The sequence below is a fragment of the Mastomys coucha genome, unplaced genomic scaffold (assembly GCF_008632895.1).
Source record: "Mastomys coucha isolate ucsf_1 unplaced genomic scaffold, UCSF_Mcou_1 pScaffold15, whole genome shotgun sequence".
Taxonomy (NCBI): domain Eukaryota; kingdom Metazoa; phylum Chordata; class Mammalia; order Rodentia; family Muridae; genus Mastomys; species Mastomys coucha.
Genome location: NW_022196897.1, coordinates 98,035,835 through 98,062,820, shown reverse-complemented (window position 1 = coordinate 98,062,820; position 26,986 = coordinate 98,035,835). Strand labels below are relative to the sequence as shown.

The window sequence follows — 26,986 nt, the reverse complement described above, 5'->3', positions numbered from 1 at the left end:
AGTATTTTATTGTTTAAAATTTTCATACATGTACATAATATGATGAACTCTAAGCCCATTCCCTCCTCTCTATCTCCTGTCAGGTCCCCCGACCATTATCTTTCCTAGTTGTATGTATTATGTTTTTAAACTGAGTCCACTTACCACTGCCTGTATGTGCAGGAATCTAAGGCCTTTACTAGAAGATGGTCTGCCTCCCAAGGAGTTATGTTCCTAAAGAAAACATATACTCCCTTTCCCAGCAATGATCAATCGCCAGTAGCTCCTCAGCTGGAAATGGGACTTTGCCACACACCCCGTCTTGCTCAAGTATCATGCATTCAGTCACAGCCACTGTGATGCAGTAGCTCCATCCTATGCACACAGCACTGTCTCACTGTAGTCACCATTACCTCCAGCCCCTTCCACCATGAGCCCTGAGCATTTGGAAGAGGGATTGTGATATAGATGCTCCATGGGTAAATTCAAATCTTCAGAGAGTATCTCTTCCTATCTGCTGCAGGCTAATTGATTGTTTTGGGTAGTTCACCCTTAAAGAAGAATGCATCTGCTTTTGCAAAATGCATGGTAGTGATTTGCGTATGTGTGTGTTTGTATGACACACGTGCTCATGTGTGTGTGAATGTGAAAGCATGCCTGAAACAATGAATGTACAAAGGTCAGAGGACAACCTTGGGTTTTGTATCAGTCCTCACCTTTCACCTTGTTTGAGACCAGTTCTGTCTTGTTCTTTACTGCTGCTTGCATTAGATTGGCTAGTATGCGAGCTTCCATGGATTCCCCTAGCTTTACATTCTATCTCTCAGTTGAGGCAGGCTGGGATTAAAGATGCTTGGGCTACTACAACATCTTTTAGTAGGTTCTGGGCATCTGAACTCAGGTCATCAGGCTTGCTTACTGCACACTTCACTCATCTGAGCCATATCCTAATTTGGTAATTCTCAGTCACTATTCATCCATCAGAGTCCTTTTAAGCAATGGAAAAGGATTTATATTTGGTTTGGGTGAGCCTTCCTTTGGAATCTTCTCTTGAGGATGCAGTGCGTTAATAAATGCCATCCATATTTAGAAAACATTTCTAGCATCTCATCTCCATATCATCAGATTGTGTAGCCTTCAGACCACCCTGTTAACCGCAAACTAAAGTTACAGGATAAACAATGAGCTGTTCACTGAGAGAATTTAACAAATTTGAAGAGTCCAGATGTGCTGACTCCAAACGTCAAGAGCTTGGAGCCAGGTGCTTTTGTCCATAGCAACTGAGCAGATCACGTGATGCAGAACAATTCAAATGCCTCAATGAGAGTTGCACCTGTCCCTGAGAACACAATTGACACTAGGAAAGTTCTGTCTCTGGGTCTCATGACAGGGTATGATCACAGAGAGGTAGAGACACTTCCTCCACATACATGTTTCTGCAATACACCATCAGATGGTATCATTGTTCCAGATTAGCGCTGGTCTCATATTGCAGAGCAGTCAACTGGCTATTTTTAACTATGAATGAATGGTTTCAATAAACAACACTTACTTTTACATCAACTTGTGAAGTATAGTTTGGTACTTAAAATCTGCCGCTTCTTGTACCAACTTTAGTTCAATTATGCAAAGAGAGGCCAGGATATTAACTCTAAGTTAATTAAAATTTCTTACTGAAAATAAGCATGCTTAATATGTTTTTAATTTTTAAATTATCACTTCATATTATATTATAAAACATGTGCTTATTATTTGTCATTTCTCCAAGAGAGAAGTAAGGTAGCGTGGTCACCTAAGAAGATAGTCTTATTTCCCAACATAGGATCCTTCCTAATTGTGTCTCATACTCATTTTAATTTGTGTAGTTTCTAAATTAGATTTCTCTTCCACAATTCCATTACCTTCTACTCAGTGATCTTTAATGAGGTCATACTCTTGAATTTTTTTTAATAATTGTTTGTATCATTGCAAACTATGTTGTTAATTATACCTGATTAAGATGTCCCTGCCAGCAATCGTGGAAAAGCCAAGTACACAAGGAGCAAAAATCTTTTTCAATTAGATTTACCCATGGCGAAGTCAATGGCTGCATGAGTAATTACTGACAAAATGCACAAATCAATGCATGCTCCCGCCCTAACTGTTATGAGTGTGCTGCTCTGATTTTTTTCTCAGTGTGATCTGTTTGTGGGTAGTGTTACTAGTGCAGTGATGCAGTGGGGACAATCCTAGGCAATGCAGAATTGAAGACGAGCATATGTACTGTGGAACCCATCCAAAATTGGCAGTTATTTTGATGCCAAGAGGCTTTTGTTTAAATATGACATCATCCTTGCCCCTCACCTGTAAATAGCACCAGGACATGAATCACCAACATGGCATAATACAAAAGGCCATAGTAAATAGTGAATTTGGGGGTGTTCCTTTGTTCTAAAAATACTGAGTTATTTACTCTAATAGAATATGTTTTATAGCTAAACATTCCCCTTTTGATGTGTTTAATCATCTTATATAACTGTTACCCGTCCTTTCTAATTATTAATAATAAAAAAGTCTGAAAACTCTTGGTGTCTGTAGTTGCTGTTTATTTTCCATTGGTATTCACCAGAGTTGGCTAAAACTCAGATAACTGACAGCTTAGCTATTTCCAGCTTGCTGTGGTCAGTGCTGTGGAAATTATTGCTGAGATAAATATACTGCTGCAGAGAACAAGATGAATGCTGACTGGCTTGCCCTGGGCTTCAACACTTGCAAGCCCCTAAGACTAGGAATGTGAGAATGTCCATAACTCAAGATTGTTCTCCAGTGTTAGCATTACAGACTAAAGATGCAATTATGAATCATGACTTATAGATTAAACTCCGGTCAGCAAAAGCTTGCTAACAATCCCCTCTCATGGATGTTCTGCTTCTTTGGACCACTATCCCAGCTCTTTTGGAGGATTGAGACATCTGGGAAGACTAGAGTACCTCTCCATGCTAGCTAGATAGCTGTGGAGGATAACAGTGTCACACACAATGAAAGAGAAACCTAGGCATGATTTTTGAGCGTGGCAAAGTCTGTCTTCATTTGGACTATGCTTTTGTTCACAGATAAGTCATTCAAACCTGACAAGAAGCATCCTCATTGCTTCTTCAAATTAGCAGCAAAACCTCCAAGATGAGATCGTACATGCTAATGGAGTTCTTCCAGCGTTATTTCCCTCCATTTTCAAAATTTCTCAGGCAAATAAAACTTCCCCTACAATCCTCCCACCCTCTTTTTTTATTTCCAGGAGCCTAGGACCAAAACACTTGCTTATCTCTGAGAAGAAGAAATTTTGATCTTTGTAAACTCTTTAGGAAGAAAAAAATGTTCCTAATATCTGATTTCAAAGCAGAACCTCAGAGGAATGGTACAGTGCCTTAGTGGTTACATATATCCAATTTCATTAACCAATCCAATATACATATGTGTGTGTGTATAATATATATAGACATAGGATTTTAAATCTAGGCTCCATGTGTAAGAGAAAGCATTCAATATTTTTCCTTCATGGTCTGGCTTGTTTCACTTATCATAACAACCTCTAGATGTATCTACTTTCTTAGAAAGTCATGATTTCATTGTTTTCTTTATGGATGCACAAAATCCCACTGCCACCATCAGTTTGCTTGTTTAATAGTATAGCAATAAATGCAGAATTCAAGTATTTCTGTGTCAAGTTGACTTCCAGTCCTCTCTATATGTATCCAAGAGTAGAATATCTAAGTCATATGGGTCTATTTTGAGTGTTTTGAGAAGCCTCCAGACTCATTCCATTTTGACTCTACAAGTTTATATTCCCAATCAGCAGGGTTCATCTTTCTTCAAGTCCTCACTAGAAATCCTTGTTATTTTTATTTCTTATTACCCATTCTCACTGGAGTGACATGGGATGTAAACACAGTTTATATTCCTATAAAATTGTTTTAAAAAATTGGTTAGTGTAGGGGGAAATTTGTGAATAAAGAATAACTCATTCTAATGAACACAGTTCTTGAATTCTCTACTTAACGGATCATTGGTAGAGGCTGAGAAATTTGATGGAAACTGGAAGACAGGGAAAGCATCTATAAAAAAGAAATTTATGTTTCAATTTTATGTTTTTGTTTGTGAATGAAACAGAGTTATTTTTTTTAAATAAGGTCAAGATTAAATGTCCAATAAGGAATTTATTGAGAGAAACAAACAGGCACATGTAATTTTAAATTCTATTCATCGAACCCCATGCTCTGGACTTCTGACCCTAAATGAGTTCTTTTGTGGGTACTATAGCTTTTATTGTTCCTGTTAGGAATAAAAATCCTGGGTCCATGATTTAAATCCTTCAGCTGTTTGATTATAAAGTCCAGAGTTGTAGCCAGTGAAGTTTCCAAAGCTCACCCAATTTATCCCTGCAGTGAGAGTATGGACTAGACTCTCAGGAAACTGCTCCCTACCCAGTAAGCCAGCTTCTGTTTCAGAACTCTCGAGTTGAGTCCAGAGACACCTATATAGGAAATGTCATACACTATGGGATTACTAGAGTGGTCATGTGGCACTGTACCACTGGGTGGCATTCATTATAACTGCTGCCTCTCTGACCACTTTTGTGGATTTATTAGTGAGATGCATTTTGGACTCCCCTTCTGTGATCTTTGGCATAGCTGTACCCGCATGCCTCCTCTCATGTCCTACCACTCCTAGCCTACCTCTCCCAGTCCTGGGCTTCTGACCTCTGTTCAGTCATTCATCTCTCTTGTCAGAGAACCTTGGGTGTTGGCACATTCTTCTGGGGAGGCTGCATTTGTTATTTCAGTGGATAGGCTCTTGAATGACTCTAATCAAAAGGCCAAATCTAAACCATACAGCTGTTTCTTCCCTGCTGTGCTGTTCCCTGCTGAACGCCAGAGGATGTTGATCTGTTTTCTGAGAAGTTCTCATCAGGCAGCTTCCAAGGGGTGGACAACCCCTCTGGATCCTCTGCAGTTCTCTCTGCTTGAGTCTTTTCCCTCTGCAGTGTGGAGAGGGATGTAATTTGAAGTTGAGAAAACTTTTTCACAGTTGTTTTGCTATATAACCTGTGGAACTAACCAAGCATTTCTCTCTAGAGTCTAGAGATATTGGACATCTGAATTATGGATTCATGGGTCTACTTGTAGACCTCTTTTAAAATGTAGAGAACCCCCACCAATATTGTACTTCAGTCTGGGGGTATAACTCAGTGGCTTACCTACCATGCACAAAGTTATGGGTTCAATGGGTTTTCTAGTACCAAAACAATAAATAAAGATTCCATAGTTAAAGCCAGGTTGGAGCATTTTGTTTTCTTCTAATTGTTTTATTCAAACGACATGTTATTACTAGTCATCTCCTGTTACTTCAGTCTGGAGGTGGTAGGACAGATATAGTTGCATCCTCCTGTATTTGTTGGATCCTTTCCCACAAACCCTCACAGGCTGTTCCTGAGCAGTGAGAGAAGGACCAGCAGCTGGAGGGTATGTCTGGGGCCTGTGCCTGTTCAGCCTCACCTGCTGGGTCCCAGGGGCTCTGGCCCAGCGAGAGTCAGAAGCAGCACACACTCTTGTCTTTGTCCACTGCAGCACAACATATATCTGAAGATAAGTGCCCCAGTAAGCAGTAAGAAGTCACTTCTGTGTTAATTTTTCATTTTACAATTCTTGTGGCCATTACAGGAGATACGATTTATAGCCAAATTATCACTCTCATTTTAATAATGGGGGCATAAAAACAGAAAGCATTGTTCTCTTTAAATGCTACATAGAAGCCAACCAGTCTTGATTTGTTATCTATCCAGCATATTTTAAAACACAAGAGAAAATTTCAAACTAAACGTAACTGGCAAGAGTGCTTATGAATAATTAAATCTAGCTAGAAATCCACAGACAGACCATTTATGTGTTCCTGTAATCCACAGAGTAGCGAGTCCCAACACTCTTGCTTCCTGGGCTTTCAGCCCAGTGCACATCTTATAGGATGGGTCCTTAGTGAGGAGAAAAGAGTGGATAACTTCCCTTGTTATTTCTCTACTCAGACAGATCCACCTCTATCCTGTACTTTCAGCATGTCAATAACACAATCCTTAGATTCAACTGAACTGGGAAATTCTCAACAGTTAATTTTTGCAGTTTAGTCATTATTTCTAGAAGGTTCACTAAATTAGCAACACTACAGCCTAATGACTCAATTTTGTTTTAACGTCATAGCTCATATTCTTAATACACATAAATCATGCCTTGTTGCATAACACTCCTTGTAGGCACACTCCCAGGGACAATTGTGATTCTAATTCTATACTATTGTTTACTGCTTTTAAATGGGGAAGTGGGAAGCTTTGTGTGATTTCTATAGTTAATTTTAAAGCAACATTTTATAAAAGGCCATTTCAATAATGTGTTCTTACTGGGAAGGGGGAAAAAAGTAACATTTCCCACTTGGAGGGATTTTTTTACTTTCCAGATTCATAATTGGAATATTTCCACAATTGCAATTATGCAGCCAACATGGAGGCTTTCTTACATGGCTCCCCTCCCAGAATGCTCCAATTAAAGGAAGTGATGCCTGGCGCAAAGTATCCTGCCATGAAGGCTTTGCTTAATCATAACCTTCTTCCACTTATACCATCCCCTCCATCCATCCACCTGACACATCAACAATTCCAGGAATTCCTACCCATTCTAGTGCCAAACAAAACTGGCATGTGGTTGTTTAGAACACCTTGGTCCAAACCACCCTCCCTTCCCTATGACTATTTCACAAGCTTTCCATTTGGTCCCCAGGCTTCTTAGTGTAGGAATGCTAGAAGAGTATTACATTTCCTCACCTTAAACTCCATAAGTTTGCTACTTAGACTAAAGCCAAACTCCTTGCCAGGGCATACAGACTTCTTTATGCAGTCCCATCCCTCAGATTTCTTCTCCCCTTCTTCAGGTTGATAATGACTTCCCCATAGCACTACCTAGTTTCCTATTTTAGGGCCTTTGCACATATTCCTCTATTGAGACCTCCTCCTCTACATCTTCAGCTCACTGACTTATCCACAAAGAGGCCTTTCTTGATGCCATCCCTAGAAGCCGCTTCCTTCTCTAAGTTATTTTACATATCCCTGATTGAGCAAATGATTAAGCCTATTCATCTGCTAAAAAGAAGCCTGCTTTGTGACACTAGGAACACTAGCTACGTAATTTGCCCCTGAAGCCCCAGGGAAAAGTCATCTGTGAGTTGTGTAGGCTCAGCCATTGTTTTTCAATGGAAAGAGTGAAGTGGCGTATGAATGTTGAATGGCAACACAATGTTTCTATTGATTTTTCCTGTGTGAGATTATTAGTGAGCCTCCAAGGACTATATATCTTACTATGTTTTAATTACTTAAAACTGTGGTCTCCTTCTTCTATTTTATGTAACTGAAGTTGGTCTGTGAAAGCTACATTTGTAGTCACTAGACTAGGATCATACAAAGCACCACTGTCAAATAGCATTTTTTTTCCTGTGCTCCTCTCAGAGAAACTGAAGTTCATCCACAACACCGAATAAAAATATTAAACTACCTTTTGTATGTTAACTGATGTCTACCTACCCTGACCATGAACCTCAGAGTCTCTCTCCGAATATGGGAAATGAGAGTGGGTTGGACCGAGGTGGTACCAACATCCAGAGGCTCATTTTTGATTTATAATTGGTGATGTTAGAAATTGATGTTTGAGCAAGTATCTGTGTGAGAGGGGATGGAGTGAGTGGATCAGTGTTGTGATTTAGAAAATGGGTGGACTACACTGTCAGGCCTGCATACCAGCAGAGTGATGGTGTCCCTTAGGGAAGCAGTGGTATCCCAGGGAGCAACCGTTTGCCCTTTTACTCTCCTACTACTACCTACCACTGCCTTCCTACGGCTGCTCTGGGAACCACAGCCTCTGCTGTGTGGAAAATTCTAGCGTTACATATTTTGCCTGAACATTCAGCATTTACTTACTTATCCATGTAATTTTATTATATTTTTAACTAGCATGTGAGTAATTTATCTCAAGTAAAAATACGTGTTTCCATGGTGAAGTTTCAATTTGAGTTTTTGTAGAGGAGAATCTTGCCTTGTTCTCAATATTATAATTATGTCTACTGTGATGACCTACTGAGGTAAGGAGGATCACCAAGTGATTTAAGTGTAGTAAAACTTTTAAGTATGTGTCATTGAAGTTCATTTGAGGATGGTGCCTGGGCACTCAGTTCTCTGTGCTGTTATCTATACGTGTGAATATTTGCTGTGCTGAATCTGAGTTCAATGACTTCCCAACCACATGATTTTGAGTGTGGATAAAAACTTTAATATTCATTTATTTGAGATAGTATACTTGTTGACCTCTTTTTTTTTTCTGCTGTCTTGAAATGACAGAGTACGCTTCCTGATGGGTGGTCGGCACGGAGAATTTAAGTTCCTGCCTCCCTCTGGCTACGCCCCTTGCTATGAAGCCTTACTTCCGAAGGAGAAGATGAGATTGGAGCCTGTCAAAGAATATAAGCGTGATGCTGATGGTGTTAGAGATTTGTTGGGTACCACTCAGTTCCTCTCCCAAGCCTCTTTCATCCCATGTCCCATAGATACCAGCCAGGTAAGTCCAAATTGCAAGTGGCAGGCAATCTCAGTGAGCACATTGAGGTTGTGTACAACATAAAGCACTGAACTTTTGAAGGATGCAAAGAAATATCCAATATTCTCTGAGAATTCATAGCCAAGTTGAATATATAAGAAGCAAATAAGTTATTTTTTTAAAGGTCAAATGTAATAAATGCAGAATGAACAGTATGCATGTCCTTTAGGGTGGGATGTTTCTAAGAGCCTGAGAACAGATGGGATTCAATCTGGACCTTTATGAAGCTTAAATAAAGAGGGGCACTGGGCAGTGATATAACAGCAGGGAAGAGGTTGGCGTAACAGTAATGGGATGAATAAGGGCTGGGAGTAGAAAGATAAGTAGGGACAAATGCCAATGTCAAATCTCACATGGATGGACAGTTGGGAGAAGGAAGAACATGGAGGTGACAAGTTGGTGGAAATAAAAAGAGAGGGTGTAGTAGGGATTGTATGGGACTACTTAGTAAATGGGTACTTTCTCCCTGTATTTGTATTCTGGCAGAGGCACATTCATGTGGTATGATAAGGAACCTGCAGAAGCTTTCAGCAATTTTTACACACCAGTACCATTTTTTTTTTTTACTGTACACATATGATTGTGTGGGTATACTTGGGAGTTGTGAGTGTGTATATGTGTGTATGTGTGTGTATATGTGTGTAGGCCAGAGGAGTATCATCCTTAGAAAAGCCTTCCATCATCTTTGAGGCAGGTTCTCTCTTTAAACTGAAGCTTACACACTAGGCAGATTGGCTAAACAAGAAACCTCATGGATCCTTACCAGTGCTGGCATTATAAGAAAATAGAGCCATAGCATTTCTCAATGAATTTGGGGATCAATCTCAGTTCATTGTGTTGGCATTAGCAACTGATCCCTCTTCTCAACCCCAGCAGTGGCATTTAAATCACTAATCTAGATACTCTAGAGCAGTGGCTCTCAACCTTCCTAAGCCTGAAACCCTTTAAGCCTGAAACAGTTCCTCATGTTGTGCTGACCCCTAACCATAGAATTATCTTCATTGCTACCTCATAACTGTAATTCTGCTACTGTTGTGAATAGTAATGTAATATCTGGTATGCAGGATATTTTACATACTTCCTTGTCTGTGAAGCGTCCAGAACATCAGTATATGTTACCGTGGAGTAGAACTTATTTTAAAATGAAGATGTCAGAAAACAGCTGTTCTAGAAAGTGGCCTGTTGCCTTATCCTCCTAAATGAAGAATTTTTCCAGAGTTCAGCCATTTCTTCCCAGAGGAGACTGACCATTATTGCTACCAGAAAGTGTTCTGTTCCTTTATCCTCCTAAATGAAGAACTTCCCCAAAGAGGATCCACGGGATTCCTTGATCAATCAATTTAGCCTAATGGGTGAGCTCTAGACCAACAAGAGACCCTGTGAAAGGCTTGTTCGACCCCTAAAGGGGTGGTGACCCACAGACTGAGAACCACTGCTATAGAAATTATGAAAATGGCCTAGCCTCTAAAGCACTTACAGTTAACAGCATATATGGATAATGAGTCCTTTCCACATATAAAGTATCTCTATGCACTTCCATGACATCCATATGACCAAATTACATTCAGGTGCCCTGGCTGGTCTTATACTCACTATGTACCTAAGGCTGGCCTTGAACTCTTAGCAGTCTCCTTCCTCAGCTTCCCAAGTTCAGAATTGTAGCTATATGCCACCATATCCAGCTTACACATGGACCATGAGTCTTTGTCTTCCTTCCTGGAGTCAGTGTTTTTAACTTTCTATAAAATGGGAAGCTGTGTTTCCCCGCCCATTTCAGCATGTAATTCAACCTCTGGGACGTAGGGGAGAGCTCTGCTAGAAAGCTGAGGAGGTTGTGAGTTACTGGAGATCCTCGGAATCGGAGAGTCTAACTCCTGTGTATTCTAAACAACACAGAAAAAAAAAACTTGCCTTCTACCCTCCTGAGGTCTGTAACTCAGGGGTCAACATTAAACTTGGGCTAACAGGTTAGAAAGAGGAGGAAAAAAGCGTATTGTGATTATCGAAGAGTTGACAAAGAACAGCAGCAGCTCAAAGAGGAAGATAGACTTTGGACATTGTATATTCTCTTACTAGGAAGTGAGGAAGGAAATAAGGGGAAGGGGAAAATACAACTCTGGGAAACAATGACTGGGTCCTCAGAACGTGGGAGATGTGATTCCTTTTTGACAGTATGTCTAGGTATGGAGCTCACATGTCTCCGGTGGCGATGCTCAGCCTCCCCTGCATAGAAATGGTCGAACGTTCATTTCAGAAGATAGGGGAACAGGACATTTTCTGTAGCAGCTGTTTCCCAGATAATCTCCATCTTAAAATAAGCCTTATTCCACAGTGACATATGCTGATATTCTGGACTCTCACAGACTGGAAGCTTTAGAGACAGAGGCTGACGTACCTTTCACTGAGCGCAAAGCTGTTTGTACCAGTGCAGGTAGCAGAGGACAGCAAGCAGGAACACCACTGGGCTGACTGCCCCTGCTAACTTGCCAGAAGCGTGAAATTATGAAAGCCCCTTCCGGGAAGAGGACTGGTAACGAAGTTCAAACAAGTGCCGGGGGAGGAAAGTACTTGACCCAACAGTAAGAAGACTTCTCCAAACACGCATGCCACGATGAGGGTTGACTCTCAGCTTGACAATGTCAGGAAGCTAGAAGACATGCTTGCAGGCACACCTATGAGGGGTTATCTATTTTAGGTTAGCCTCTGGTCAGGCCTGTGGCAGATTGTCTTGAATAGATTAACGTGGTAAGAACCATCCCAAAGAGGGTAGCACCATTCCCTAGGCTGCATAAAGGAGGAAGCTAGCTGAGCATAAGTATTCACCTCCTTCTTCCTGACTCTGGCTGCCATGTGACCAGCCACGCTCTCATGCTCTTAACACTGGATGGTCCCCTTGCCTGCTATGATGGGCTGTAACTATGAGCTGAAATAAACCCACTCTCACTTAAACTTGCTTTTTGTCCATGTATTTTATCAGAGCAACCAGAAAAATAAAGTAATGCAGAATCAAAGATTTGGAAATAAAAGAGCTGTATATCATAACATCAAACCTTAATAGCTTTGATGTCTAGACCAAAACCTGAGTTTTAAGGGCTGTATAAGAAAGACAATGCTCCAAGCCAGTAGCAAAATTTTCTTTGAAGAGATGTAATTGTGAACTCTTTGAAGAGATATGGTTTATGACCATGAATACCTTGTAATTTTTTAGAATCTATCATTCTGTGAAATTATTGTCAAAGGAGAACTTAAATATCAGGTACTCAGAGTCTGCCCTGGGGCACATTAAGGGATACTTTGTAGGTTAAAACGTATTAACTAGAGCGTTTAATGCTTATCCCAGCCAGAGTCCTCCTTTGTCCCATGTTACCTTTTGAAACCACTGAGATTATAAGATAGACTTATTTATGGAGGTTACTCTCCCCAGCAAGTGTACTTCCTCCCACTTCTCGCTGAAGCTTTTTGGTCCCTGTAGCCTGAAAATCCACTTTGGGGCTATAATCAACTATGGAACACTTAGTTTATACAGATGGCCTTTAGTTAGCCAACAAAGCCCACGAGCAGTTATAACTTGTCTGCTAATAACCTCCCCATTGCGTTCCTCATCAAAAACATCATACCACTCTCCCAAATGACTTTTTCATAATTAGATTACAATGATTTATAAATGTGTTTATATTTTTGTTAATTCTTTGGGAATTTCATAGAATATAATATATTCTCTCCACAAGCTCCCTCTATCAACCCCCCCACAATTTGAACAGGGAGTTATAGTAATAGGAACCCTAGCAATCACTATAACAAAGCTGGGGTTGGAAAGCCAATCACAGAGGTTGTCCTGAGGTAGGCAGCTGGGTCCTAACTCCTGTTAAGAGCTGCCAGGCAAGTATGAGTCCGATGTTAGTCATCTTCCATGAGCCAAAGGAAGTTAGAATCTGTTTTAAATTTGGATCTCTCATTCTTTAGGGATTGACAAACAGTGGACATGAAAATAATAAGAATGACAACAAATTAAAGAAAATAGGAGAAAAATGAATTGGGCCCTCAGTTTATGGTCTCTATGGAGGGAAAGGAACACAGTTCCAGGAGAGCAGAGACACTTCCTTGGTGTTACCAGCTCTTCAGGAAAGGCTCCCCCAGGGGAGTGAGTGTGTTACATAAGTATTTGAATGGCATGGACTCTGTGCGTGTGTGTGTGTGTGTGTGTGTGTGTTTGAGAGTTTGTATATGTTGAATGTGTGTCTCTTTGTATGTGTATGAGTTTGCATGAATATGTGTGTATGTATCAATGTGTATGTATATATGTGAGTTTGTGTCTGTCTGTCTATGTGTGTCTGTGTGTGTGTTTGAGAGTTTGTGTATGTTGTATTTGTGTCTCTACGTATGTGTATGTGTGCATGAATATGTGTGTATGTATCAGTGTGTGTATGTGAGTTTGTGTGTATCTGTCTGTGTGTGTCTGTGTGTATTTGCGAGTTTGTGTATGTTGTGTGTGTATTTCTATGTATGTGTATGAGTGTGCGTGAAAATGTGTGTATGAATCAATGTGTGTATGTGTGTTTGTCTGTGTGTATCTGTGCATGTGTGTGTATGCACGTACAAGTGCACACATTCTTGTGCTACAGGGCACATGTAGAGGTCAGAAAACAGCTTTGTTGAGTTGATTCTCTCTTTCCACTCTGGGATGGGAAGGGTTTGAATGCATGCATATGTGTTGGAGTGCTCCTGTAAGGTTCAGGTAGGATGTGTGAGGGCAGAAACTCATCTGGAATAATTTTAAGAAGTTTGGAAGGGTCAGACCCAGGCAAAGCACTGAGTGCAGCCCCTCCTTGGTAGTGAGTCCGGCGGGGGCATTAGCGACTTCAGTCCAGTTCATTCTTGTAGCTCTGGCTTTTCTCTCACTCCTTTTCCCTCAGGTTGTTTTGCCACTTCACCTAGAGAAGATCAGAGACAGACTGGCTGAGAATATCCACGAGCTTTGGGGAATGAATAAAATAGAACTCGGCTGGACTTTTGGCAAAGTATGTGCTTCATGGTCAGCGCCAGGTGGATTGTCATATTGGGAGGAAGCTTCCTTGAATTCTATTTGATTGAGAATGGGAATGGCACAGTAAACTGCTCTTCTTCCTCCAGCCTGTCTCACTTTTGCATTACTCAGTAGCAGCTCAGGCTCCAGTCCCCCTGCAGCCAGCTCTGAAGAGACCACCTCTCCACAGGCACACTGGGAACCCAGGTCCCATCTTGCCTCCTAATTTTGGTTTCTTTTGTTAGAGGACTGTGGATGCAGCCATTCCTCTCCACCTCTCATATTTCTCTTTCTTCCCTTCAGAAAAAAGCAGACTCTGAGTGGGTGCTGGTTGCGGGCTGATTCATCATTTTGAATCAGAAGTTGTTTAACAGGGCTTTCAGATGTATCACTAAGATTAATGGGGACCGGAGGGGGTTAGGGAGTCTCTTGCACTAGAAAGCATTTTTCAGAGAGAATGTAAATGACTTTGCTCTGTGATTTGTAGAAGGTCACTTCTGGAAGCAGAAATATAGGTGAGTTTTATAGCATCCTGTGACCCCAATACTCTCTAATGATACATATTCCTCTTAGTTACTGAAAAGGCCCCTGCCCTCTAACACCTATGTATGACCATAGTTGCCACAAAAACAGTGACCCTATGAATGATCACCTCTCTGTAGCATGCTCTTGAAATCTGTCCTTCATAGAAGTCAACACAATGGTAATTTTAAATTGCAGCTACTCTTACAAATATTTCATCATTATTTCCTCCTCCATTAGACTTTTGACTTCAGCTGGGTGGAGCTCTCTGCCCTCATTTTTAAGCTCATAAACTCTAGATTAGTACACTCAAGCATTTGCTAAATGACTAACTGAAGGAAGGAGTGACTTAATGCTCAGGTTTTTACCATTCAGTGCAAGAGTCACATATGGCTGCTGGGAGGTTGAGAAGTATCTAAATGAGACTGTGGTGTATCTGTGGTTGTAAAACTAACACTGAATGTTTATTTTTCATTAATTTGATATAGTTCAAGCTATCCTGAGACTTCTTCTATAAACCAGGCTGGTCTTGAACTCAGAGATCCACTTGCCTCTACCTCCCAGGTACTGGGATTAAAGGCATATGCCACCATGCCCTGCTTCACACTGGATTTTTAAGACTTGTTTTTACATTATTTTATTCTTACTCTCAGAAAAAAAAAGCAATATATTACATGTATGAGCTAAATAAAATATCTTGTTAAAATTAGTTGATCTAATTCTTTTGTTTTTCTCACGTGGTTTTAATAAGCTTTTGAGATTACACAGGTGGTCCATATCTGTAGCCCTTTGTGGTCAAAGGCGTGCTATCCTCCAGTAACATTATAGTGAACATGAATTTTTAATAAAAGCATGGCTACCAACTATAAAAAACAATAGCATACTGCTCTGGAAAATTATGTTCTAAGTGCAGACACCTGTCTTGAAATAAATCCACAGAGTTCAAGACATTGACAACTTGGGAGCCATGTGTAATACTCCTAAGAGAATCAGGTGCACTCACCTATCAGCAAGTTGCTGTCTTTGTCCTGCCCAATATGAATTGCCTGGGCCCTCGAAGGATGTTCTTTTTTTTTTCAGGACAGTGCCAGCTGTCAAGACTTAAATCTCTTATATTGTCGCCTAGGTGCGGGATGACAACAAGAGACAGCATCCGTGCCTTGTGGAGTTTTCAAAGCTCCCTGAAACTGAGAAGAATTATAACCTGCAGATGTCAACGGAAACCTTGAAGTGAGTGTTGAATTGAATGCGGACTAGACAGTGAATGGATGGTTTGATGCATTGTAACTAAACTGCAAAGGTGTGGCCCTCTTGTCTGCAAACACAACACACTGATAAATCATAGACAGTAGTGATTCTTCATGGCACGGAGTTTAACATAGTAAGGAGCTGACTCACATTAGTATTTAGTGTATATATTTCTCTAGAGACCATTTGCCATTTGCTGTTTTTCTGGAAATAAGAAAAATGCAGGAGGCAGGGGCAGAATAGAGAAAGAGAGAAATATAACCAAAGGACCAAATGTTACTGTGGTTAGTATTAAATCAAGTAAAAAAATAAGATAGTGTTGAAACCAAAGGAAAATATGGTTTGATTTCTAAAATCCAAGTTTTTTAATCAAATTTCAAGTTTGATTACTAAAACCCAAGTTTTTTCAGTCAACTTTAAATTGAGCCATGATCCTAAAAATGACCCAGACTTCTTAGTCCATGTGGAACTCCCATAATTCCCTTTGTGATTCTTGACTGCTGTTTCTTTGTATTTCCCTTTTCTTTGTCAGTGCAGAATGCTCTAACATTGTCTGTTGACATAACAAAGATGTCATAGGCTTACATACATGCTACTTTTAATTGTACTATGCTTTCTGAGAAAACCATTGTATGCAACTTGGTACATCAAGTAAAACTCAAGATGCTATACAGACATCATGCAGCAAGTGTTTGCTGACCTAAAGATTTAACGTTAGAATCCTGTCTATTCCATGAAACCAAGTCCTTGATACAGTTCAAAGTGAATTTATAAACTAGAAAATGTCTCCATGTGGAGCAATTAACAATCTTCTCTTTCATGTTCTAATGTTTGCTATCACCTAAATCAGAAGTTGGCACATTATGGCCTGTGGGACAAACAAACCAGCCATCTGTTTCAGTAAATACATTTATATTGCAACAAAGCCAGGCTCGTTGGTTTGCATATTATTGGTGGTTACCTTTACCCTATAATGGCAGAGCTGGGTAGCTGCGACAGAGATACATGGTACACAAAGCCCTGCTGTCTGCCTCTTTACAGAATATGTTGGCCAACCTCTGGTCTAAATGAATAGCTTTTGTCCACTTAACCAGCTCAGACATGGGTTAGGGGTCTTCTTACTCTTCATCTTTCAGTTGACACCAGTCTCTTCCTGTGTTATGTCACAGAACCCTGCTGGCCCTGGGGTGCCACATTGCTCATGTTAACCCAGCTGCAGAAGAGGATCTAAAGAAAGTCAAACTGCCCAAAAAGTAGGTGAATTTTCTAATGGCTCAAGCAAAATGTGAAAGCTGGGAGGGCTGGAGACCATATACAAAGGCAGATGACATCATGTATCATCTTAGAATGTTCCTCCAGTTCCTTAGGTGACTAGGACCCTCAGAAGACACTTACTGAAAAAGAAGCATTTCAAAGTCCCGTCACTCTCTTTTTGCACCTTCTTCCCAGACTTAATGCCACTATGCTTCACTTTGAGCTAGGAGGTACTCAGCTCTCAAATGAGTACATACTGGTGAATAGGAAGAACAGTTGGCAAAAGAGCTTGGAAATGGTTCCTAGTCACTGCAGAGATTCACTCCACTCCTCTGGCACTGGGATAACACATAAATCCTTAAGGACATGGGAATCTGTACCAAGATTCCATTTGCCTCTCTAGATCTGTCCTACTGTCTTTCCTCTACATCTGCTGGCTCATTCACTGTTTTGTTCTCTTGCTCCTCAGTACCAGCTCTGGGTAGGCACACAATAAAAACACAAGTGTTGTGACTGGAGCCAAAGCAGTGTCATCCTTAATGAAATGCTCACCATCACTATCCTGCTTATAGGAGGACAGTGAGTCAAGCCAATGAGTCAGTCTCCTGATGTCATAGCTCCTGATGTCAAGGAAATTATATCTAAGAGATGACATCTGGAGAAGCACACTTCTAGCTGAGGTGGCTAGAACCAGTGCATACTGAAGCTGACAGAAGCAGCTGTCCTGAGAAGGCAGCAACTGGACAGTCTCCTATGACTAACATAGATTCGGTATCTCATGCTTTGCAGAGTGTTCCATATAGAATTAGCTTTAGATTATCATGTTTGAGTTTTTGCTCTAGTCAGGGCATCTCTGGACTCATATTTTCACATGGATATAATTAACTACTCTGGGGATAGTTACCCTATTCACAATGTACTCAACCTTCCCCTTGTACATATATCTACCTGACTCATATAAGCTCTTTCACATTTGCATGCTATGTTGCAGATTATAGGCATTTGAGGCCATGACTCCTGGATTGGAGAGCTAACTGCAAAAGTCATTTCATGCTCACAACTTTTCAGCTGTCATGGCTTTTTGTTTTAATTCCAAGAGGAAAGATTGGGCTTTGCAAGAATGGGTGGCCATTCTATGCTAGTTTATAAGAAAGCCTTTAGTTCAAAGTTTTATCCTTGTCAATCTGGTTTTAACATTTTGTGTTCCTAAGTAGAATGGAGGGGTTTCTGATGATGTTGCAACATGCTGAATGTGTCCTTCATTTTCATGACACATAAATAGTTTTCTTATATATAATGATAGATTTGTATTATTGACTGTTCTTCAATGTTATCCTTTGAAATCTATGAGATATATTAACTGTAAGATGCTACAAAAAGAGATGATTTTTGTCTCTGCCTTTATTTGGTTAGTGATTATATATATATACATATGTATATATATATATGATCTTAATAAAATAAAACTAATACACAGACTCATTACTGTTTATAATACTGAGTGTGACTATGAGTGTTCAGTCATAGATGGGTTAGCTGTACCAACTCCCACACCAAAAGCTTAGGAATCACCCCAGAAAAAGGCACAGGAAGAGTTAGAATGTGGGAAGAAGTACTGTGAAATGCTGTCCTCTTGACATAGCATGAACTGGCACCTGTGGTTATTTGTAGAGACAGCTATGGTTGTCGACAGAAGACCTATTCAAGATCGAGCCCATAAAAAATTTTTGGCAGGAGGTAGGGGCTGTTCCCAGGCACTACCTCCCACTGAGGAGCTATGGGCCATTGATGGCTGTCTGCTAGGGAAGGAGAGTTACATGTCTTTGAGAGGTGGCAACTGGTAGGTTACCCATGCTCCTCTGGATGATCCAACACCAATGCACATATGGGAAGTTCTAATTGGACTCAATAGATTATTTATAAAGAAGAAAGCATGCAATTTGAAGCGAGGTAAGTTGTAGGGAGCGTGGAGGTAATTTAAGGGAGATAGTGGGGTATTGATATACATTATATACATAGGAGATTTTCAAAGTAAATTTGTAAAAATCTAGAAGAGGAGAATCATATGTATCTACTCAAAATGTGTATTCTTTTCATTTACTTGTAGCTATATGATGTCCAACGGCTATAAGCCAGCCCCTTTGGATTTATCAGATGTGAAGCTGTTACCACCTCAAGAAATTCTGGTGGATAAGCTTGCAGAAAATGCACACAATGTTTGGGCAAAGGACAGAATAAAACAAGGATGGACCTATGGCATTCAACAGGTGAGGAGAGTTGGGTCAAGCATGGCTAGAGAAGTAGGTATGGTCATCCATCAAAATGTCATTTTGTTGTGGAGCATATGAGATTGGAATATAGGCAATGCCCTTGTGTTCTATCTTTCACAGTGTGGTCTGTTTATTATTTATAGAATCATGGACTAGCTGAAATTTGTAACAGTCACATTGACATTGGATACAGGCATCATTTCAATTTAAACATTATCTTGCCTTTAGTTAGCGATTCACTGATACAATGCCCTCTGTGTGTACTTTATCTCAATCTCTCTTATATTTTTTTCACTATAGATAGTTAAGTTTTCAAGATACCCTCGAAGGTCAGGGTTAGGAGCAAATCAGTATCCTGAGCCAGTAATCTTTCTGGGATAGAGCAACATTATGGGTCAGCAAGAGTTAGTGCAAGGAGAAATAGCTTAGAAAGAGAGTAAAGCAACCTGCCTAGAAGTCACACAGAGAGAGAGAGAGAAAGAGAGGGAGAGAGGGAGAAAGAGAGAGGGGAAGAGAGGGGGAGAGAGAGGGAGAGAGAGGGAGAGGGGGGGAGAGGGAGAGAGAGAGGGGGGAGGGAGAGAGAGAGAGGGAGAGAGAGAGAGAGAGAAAGAGAGAGAGGGAGAGAGAGAGAGGGAGAGAGAGAGAAAGAGAGGGACAGAGAGGGAGAGAGAGAGGGAGAGAGAGAAAGAGAGGGACAGAGAGAGAGAGAGAGAGAGAGAGAGAGAGAGAGACAGACAGAGAGACAGAGAGACAGAGAGACAGAGAGACAGAGACAGAGACTCTTCAGGCCACTGAATTAAAGATTCCGGGGCAGAGTTACAACTCCTGGCTTGACTATGAAGTAACCTAACAGCTAGGTTCATAGTAAGGACTCAAGCAGAGTTTAAAATCAGTATTCTCTGCAAACCATTTGACAAACTTTTTTCCTAAAATACTTTCTACATTTTCTTTCTTTCTTTCTTTCTTTCTTTCTTTTTTTTTTTTTTTTTTTTTTTTTTTTTTTTTTTTTTTTTTTTTTTTTTTTGGTTTTCTTATTTTATTTGGATTATTTGCAATTAAACAATTAATCTTCTAATCTTACTTTTCTTTTTAAAAATTATTGTTTTTGTCCCAGATAATCCTGGCAAATATTTCACAACCTAGAAAATATTGAAAGCAACTATTCCTATTTTCTTTCTTTATTAAATCTTGCACAAAAGCATGCCCTCTCCCCAACATTATTGTTTTCTTCTGAGACTTGTTACATAGCTTACATCAGCTAGAATCTAGTCTTCCTCGGGCTGGGGTAGCAGGTGTGCCTGCCTGCTGAGATTTAGCCCTCTAAGTCAAACATGCCAATTTGTTAAAAGATTTATTTATTTATTTTTGTTTTCCTTTTTAATTAGATATTTTCTTTATTTACATTTCAAATGATATCTGCTTTCCCAGTTTCCCCTCCAAAAAAAAAAAAAAAAAACCCTTTCCCTGCCCCCTCCCCCTGATCACCAACCCACCCTCTCCTGCTTCCTGGCCCTGGCATTCCCCTACACTGGGCATAGAACCTTCACAGGACCAAGGTGCTCTACTCCCATTGATGACCAACTAGGCCATCCTCTGTTATACATGTGCTGCTGGAGCCATGAGTCCTCCCATGTGTACTCTTTGGTTGGTGGTTTAGTCCCTGGGAGCTCTGAGGGTACTAGTTAGATCATATTGTTGTTCGTCTTTCCTCATTTTCTTAATCATTAAGGGTTAATATTCAGAAAGTTGATATGAGTTAACTCATACATCAGCCTCTATGGTTTTTTTTTAATCACCATGACAAATACCCTCAGAAGTGACTTAAAGAAGGGGGCAGGGTCGTCACTTCAGATTATAGTTCATCAGTTCATCGTGGTAGCAGAAAGCACATGGCTATGACAGTGTAGTCTGTGGAGGCAAGAACTTGTAGTACAGCTTGTTTGTATCTTTCTGGATCAGGAAGCAGAGCAAGATGGGCCATCACCTATAAATGTTTGCCCCGCCCCCCTCAGTGTCTCTCTTGGACCAGCCCAGCCTTACCTCTTAAAAGATTTCACAGGCTCCCCAAAACAGCAATACAAGCTAGAAACCAGATGTTCAAACACATGGGGCTATGGGGTATATTCAGTTTCAAACTATGAACTCTTCTAAACTTAGCTCCAAAAAATCTGGAAGACAAGAAGAATACAAAAAGAAAACAAAAAAAAGGCATGGAGACCTTGGAGCCAGGAGGCTTGAAGAACGTTCCTTGGTTTGAGTGACTTTTCTTACATTTGACCTTTTGTTACTTTCTTCATAGTTTCTCCTCAAAACCTAAAGATGACTCCCCCTGCACAGTTTACCATTTGAGACAAGGTGGTCATGCCTTTGCCTCTCCCTGTGGTGTCTCTCTGATGACTTAAGATAGTGCTGTGATGGGGTGTGGATAGTTAAACTGAAGCATGATTTTCCTTAAGGAAATAGTTACACTGTTCCCATGGGCCTTAGCTTGGGAATGAAGGTTCCTAACCAACTTCATGACACTTTATTTTATTTGCAGGCTGGCGTTATTAAAGTGTATTTTTGATGCTAGCTCTGAGCATTAGTAAGATTTCCCTTTTTATACTCATTTAATCCTGGAGAGAAGTAGCAAATATGCATACTGCTAAATATCAAACCACATGGGGAAAATCTAAGAGACAAGGATGAGCCAGCCAAGCAGACAGGAGTGTGTGAGGAGGATGGGCTGCTTGTAAAACTGAAATGTGTTTGCTTGGCACCTTTCCTTTGGCTTCACATAGGATCTGAAGAATAAAAGAAATCCCCGCCTGGTGCCATATGCATTACTAGATGAGCGCACCAAGAAATCAAACAGGGACAGCCTGCGTGAAGCTGTGCGGACATTTGTTGGTTATGGATATAACATTGAGCCATCAGACCAAGAACTAGGTAATGAGCTGTGATCATCCATTGTCACAACACTTTACTAACAAGTCCTCATCTGGGAAATGTTACCTTCACAAAGGTCTAATTTTTACTATTGGAAGTGGTATGTTTTTGTTCCTAAAATGTGATATTTTATTCTTGGAGAATTTAATATGTGCATGCAATGGGATTTCCTCATATTCTCTCCATGGATCCTAGCCCCAACTCTTACAAGTTATGCCCTCACCTCCCTCCTTCTTCCAAATTTGTATTCTTTTTTGACTTTATAACCTACCAAGTCCAATTTGTGCTAATAGTATATTTTAGGAGGTGGGACTTTGGTTTCTGTAAAGCTCCATCCCATTGACAGATTTTTTTTTTATTAAAAATGTGTACAATAAATTCTGATCCTGAATTCACCTCTCTCTCCTCCCTAGCCCTCTCTACCTCCTATATTCAACCCCATGCCTTCATCTTCTTTTTCTCTCTTTAGAAAACAGACAAAAATAAAAACAGAATTGAAAAAAAAAAAAAAGAAAATCACAGAATCACCCATACGCACACACATGCATATACACCAAATCCCCAAAAGCATAAAATTGGAAACCATTTACAAATATATAAGCAAAATACCAGTAAGAATTTTTTAGAAATATCCAATCAAAGCAACATGGGGCAAAAAATATCTACACAAACACCACTAAATTTGTTTTGTGTTGGCAATCTATTGCTGGGCATGAATCCTGCCCTTAAGTATTGTTGAGAAGCCCAGTGAGACTCCATTGGAGGGAAAATGGTTTTTCTTTTGCAAGTAGTTGCCAATTAGAGATAGATTCTTGGTTAGAGATGGGTCACTTCCACTTCCCCACTTAGTGCTGGCTTGAACCACCTTGTTTATTGACAGATATTTTTACAGTATGACCCAGACCTATGGTAAACACATTTTTCTCTAGGGTAGCTAAGCTTTTCAGCCCTGAATTCAGATCTTTTATCCTGTTTATTATGATGCTAAGCAAGTGATTGAACCTTTGTGACCCTTAGTATTTTCCATCCTACTCTTATAAAATTATTGTGTAGAAATCACTATGAGTATCCAATAAAAGGTGGTTCATGTTGTGATATCAGTACTGATGAATGTCATGGTGTAAACAAAATGCCTTATTAGACAGTAGGAGTTCTATGGCTATCTTAGTTATTGATGTCAAATTCTTTAAGGAATACTACATCATCATTAAAAGTCTCTTTCCTTCTTCCCCGTCTTCTGCTTCTCACAGTAGCTGATCCTACTGTCGAGAAGGTCAGCATAGACAAGATCCGATTTTTCCGGGTAGAACGGTCATATGCAGTAAAGTCTGGAAAGTGGTACTTTGAATTTGAAGTGGTGACTGGAGGAGACATGCGTGTTGGCTGGGCCAGGCCAGGCTGTCGTCCTGACATTGAGCTGGGAGCTGATGACCAAGCCTTCGTGTTTGAAGGCAGCAGGGTAAGTCCATCCATAGCCACATTCAGTCAGTACAACTTTATTTTTCCAAAGTTTTCCTTGGAGGCTGTCTGCATCTTAGGCTTCAGAGAGAACATCCACTGCCCCTAGATAATAGTCATTGAATGAATATTGCATAGTGATTGTTTCTTTGTTCTTGATTCTGGGAAAGGATAAGACTATATCCCATATCCACATCCTTACAGTAATCATCTCTACTTCACCCAAGATGGTTGGTACCACTCCAGATGTAACCCACTTATATGCAGCCAATATATTGAGATTTTCTTACATGCTCTAGGAAAAAAATGTGTTTCTTGTCAAGGCTGAATGTGAACCAAGAGATTCAGCCCATCTTATCACATGAGGCCTGTATGTCTCTATTTCATTCATCTGAAAGATAGATACTGCTCCTGTGAGCTATACATGGTAGACTATAAAGATTTTTCCATTAGAAATTAGGGCATCCTGTTGCTGTGTCCACTTCTCCAGCTTTCTTGGATTCTCGGGTACTTTCCTCTTCTTCTTGAAGCCTGTGGTCTTGTTTTGCAGGGTCAGCGTTGGCATCAAGGCAGTGGGTATTTTGGACGAACTTGGCAGCCAGGAGATGTGGTCGGGTGCATGATTAACCTGGATGATGCCTCCATGGTCTTCACACTGAATGGGGAGCTGCTCATCACCAACAAAGGCTCTGAACTTGCCTTCGCAGACTATGAGATCGAGAATGGTAATCCATCACTCCATCCTTCCTTCCTTACTGTTTGTGGTTGAGAGAGCTGGCAGAGCTCTGTGTCTCTCTATTGAGAGTACATTATCCTTTGCATATTTGAAACTCTAAAGGAGATGGCCACCGTTTATGCTGTAATTTCTGAAGAATCAAGGCAAATAATAGTGATAGTCAGCATGTGCTCATAAATATAAATTCTGTACTGAGGCTAATTCTGTGCCCTGTACCTTGACATTTTAAGATCTCCCAGGTTTGCTTATAGTACAATGGAAATGCTAATTGTGTATGGTGGAATGTCCTTGGCAGGAGAGAGAAAAATCAGTGGATTAAAGAGTTATCCTTTTATTCTGATTTGAATTGTCAGTCTGAATGTTTGTGTAATTGAACTTGATGCTTTGATGAGAACCATTGGAACACAAAAGCTAGACTTAGCTGTTCCTGTGAATGCAATATAATTTATTTTGAAATTCAAACAACTGTGAAACCAAAGCAGAGTCATGCTTAATATTGGCCCTGGAAGGAGGACAATCAGTGCAATGCTTCCAGCAACACAAAGGAGTAGTTAGAGCTTACTATTTTTCTGTCTACATGACCATATTAGATGTACACAGATTGTTGGCATATGGAGAACAAGTGCTGGACTACAAACTGGCAGACCTGCTCCTTTTAAATGGTGCAACTCCTGTGGAGACTGCTTGACTGTTCTGGGCTTTATATTCTTCACCTTTTAAAATAAGAGGATAGATGAAATGCATTACATTGTTCTTCCCAGACAGGAAATTGTGGCAGTGACATAACACAGCTGTGTGCTCAACCCTGTGTGGTGTGCTATGCTACGCTCAGTTTTGTAATTGCAGCTAGGAAGGATGGTGTTCTGGTCTGGAGACAAGGGCCCTCATCCTACAGCTGTCTGCTTGTGACATCCTAGCTGACTTTCTTTAACCTCTTTGGGCCTTATTTCACCCTCTGAAAATGATTAGGGCTACTTGTAGCACTGACTTTTCTGAGAGGTTATGAAAGCAAGGATTCTGTCTCTAAAGCCTCAGAGACATATAACTGCATCAGCAAGAGAAGCAAAATATAAAGAGTCATGTTCCTGTGACAGAAATGTTCATTACTGAAGAGTGGCTTTAGCTTCATGAAAGTGGACTTTTTATAGCCACCTGTTGTCTACAATGTGTTTGTCCAACTGAACCATTCAAGATATAGCTAGAGTCTAATATTTGGGGAAAGAGGAAGGTCGAAGCTGAATCTGTTTTCCTAGGGAAAAGGAATCACTAAATCTAAGATGGAGATACTATTGTAATACCTTCTAACAGGTTTGAAAGTCAGTTTCAAAGATCCTGTTTGGAGAGATGGGTGGGGAGACAAGATATTGCTGAAGGAATGGCAACTGTGCTGGCTTGGATAAGAGGGAACACAGCAGGTGATATCAGAGCAGGGTAGCTGAGCCATCTCTGGGTCCCCACCCACCCGTGGGCACTGCTGCATCCCTGAGGTCAGGAAGATAATGAGGTACTTTGGTGTTTCACCAAAGATAGTAGGAAGAGTCCAAAGTCCAGGACTTTTTTTTCCTGGCTTTGCTATTATATGAACCAGAAGGAGATTATGTATCTACCTGCCTCCAGTTCATATAAAGATGAGAATCTTGTCTGACTTGCAGTGTTGAAAATTTTGTGAAGTTTGTATAGCTTTGCATTGAGTGTAAAGCCTAGATATTCAAGGTATCAAGGTTTGTTGGAAATGCAGAATTTCAGCTCCATAGCAGAGTCAAATCCTCCCTCCTGCCCAGAGACTCTGGATATTTGCACATACGTTCTGAGAGCCAGTGGGCTAATGCAGGAGCAAATGTAAGTAGTGGCAGTGAGAAAATTCCCTGTTCTAATTGTGGAGTAAGTAAAGTGAAAATAGGAAAAGGTGACTAAGAATGCAAAACAGTGGGTTATAAATGGTAAGTGACTAATGTAGAGTGAAGAAAATCTCACACGAGTGACATCTGAATTGAATGGTGAATAAAGTACCGAGAATGACACTTTCATTACATTTCTCCTTAGAGTCACTCTAAGATACAAGGGGGCTAGTGTTGAGGTGGCAAGAACCTTCAAGGAAGGGTAGAACAGTAAGATGGTAGACATTTATACATGGGATGGATAAGTGATAGAACTGGCAAGGAAGATGCCCTTATATATCAAGACTCAGTCTTCTCATCCAAGAAAGTAGTGCTTACTCTGAGCCCAGCATCCTTGCATTTCACTTTGTGAAATGGGCATATGCAGTGTTTGAGCAGAGATGGTATCAAGGACAGAACTGTTTGAGAGTAGCTCAGCTTTCAAAGATCGACTGTGCTATGATGAAAGAGATGCCTTTTGTGTGCAGGGACATGATTTGACCTTCAGAATAACAAATTCTATTATTAGAAAGCTGTCTGATAATAGACTTGTACTGTAATATGTTTGTGCATTATAATGTAGTATTGTATCTGCTTTAATAATACAGAGACAAGATAATTGGAAGGCTCTTTCAGCTATTGATAGCACAGGAGTTGGCAGGGGGATGGTTGAAAGGAAACTGATGTGTCTTTCTGAAATAACAACAGACCAGAGGTCTGGGATAAACATATAGCATCTCTCTGTTCTCTGCAAAATGTGGAAGGAGGTAGCAAATCTTGCTTTGCCTTTTAAAGAGAACCAGCTGTTGAAACTAAACATTTGATGTTTTGTAATAACCTTAATGACTTATGTGCCGGTACTTTTCAGGTTACCAGTATGTAACCCTGGATCTAAGATCTCGGCTCTTCAGGAGAAAGACTAAGAACAACCATTTCAGGGTGTAGCTTCTGCCCTCTGAGTTATGAATTCACTGCTGCCTCTATCCTCTTCTGCATCACAAATGCTGTGTGCTTATTTGTTCTGCTGT

General features: G+C 40.4%; 1 protein-coding gene across 9 annotated transcripts in view; it reads left to right on the top strand.

Annotated features, from left to right (window-relative positions):
- Ryr3 (ryanodine receptor 3) overlaps nt 1-26,986 on the top strand; it is a 538,051-nt gene that overhangs the window by 292,700 nt on the left and 218,365 nt on the right. For 6 of the 9 annotated variants that reach the window (XM_031371356.1, XM_031371353.1, XM_031371355.1 and 3 more), the window contains exons 20-27: nt 8,387-8,603; nt 13,556-13,660; nt 15,314-15,417; nt 16,605-16,688; nt 18,797-18,956; nt 21,740-21,887; nt 23,138-23,346; nt 23,896-24,070. In XM_031371356.1, the coding sequence (XP_031227216.1) occupies nt 8,387-8,603; nt 13,556-13,660; nt 15,314-15,417; nt 16,605-16,688; nt 18,797-18,956; nt 21,740-21,887; nt 23,138-23,346; nt 23,896-24,070 (1,202 nt within the window). Of the gene's footprint in view, nt 1-8,386; nt 8,604-13,555; nt 13,661-13,755; nt 13,873-15,313; nt 15,418-16,604; nt 16,689-18,796; nt 18,957-21,739; nt 21,888-23,137; nt 23,347-23,895; nt 24,071-26,986 lie in introns of those variants that run through there. The other 3 variants (XM_031371354.1, XM_031371350.1, XM_031371357.1) reach the window with 2 other exon arrangements.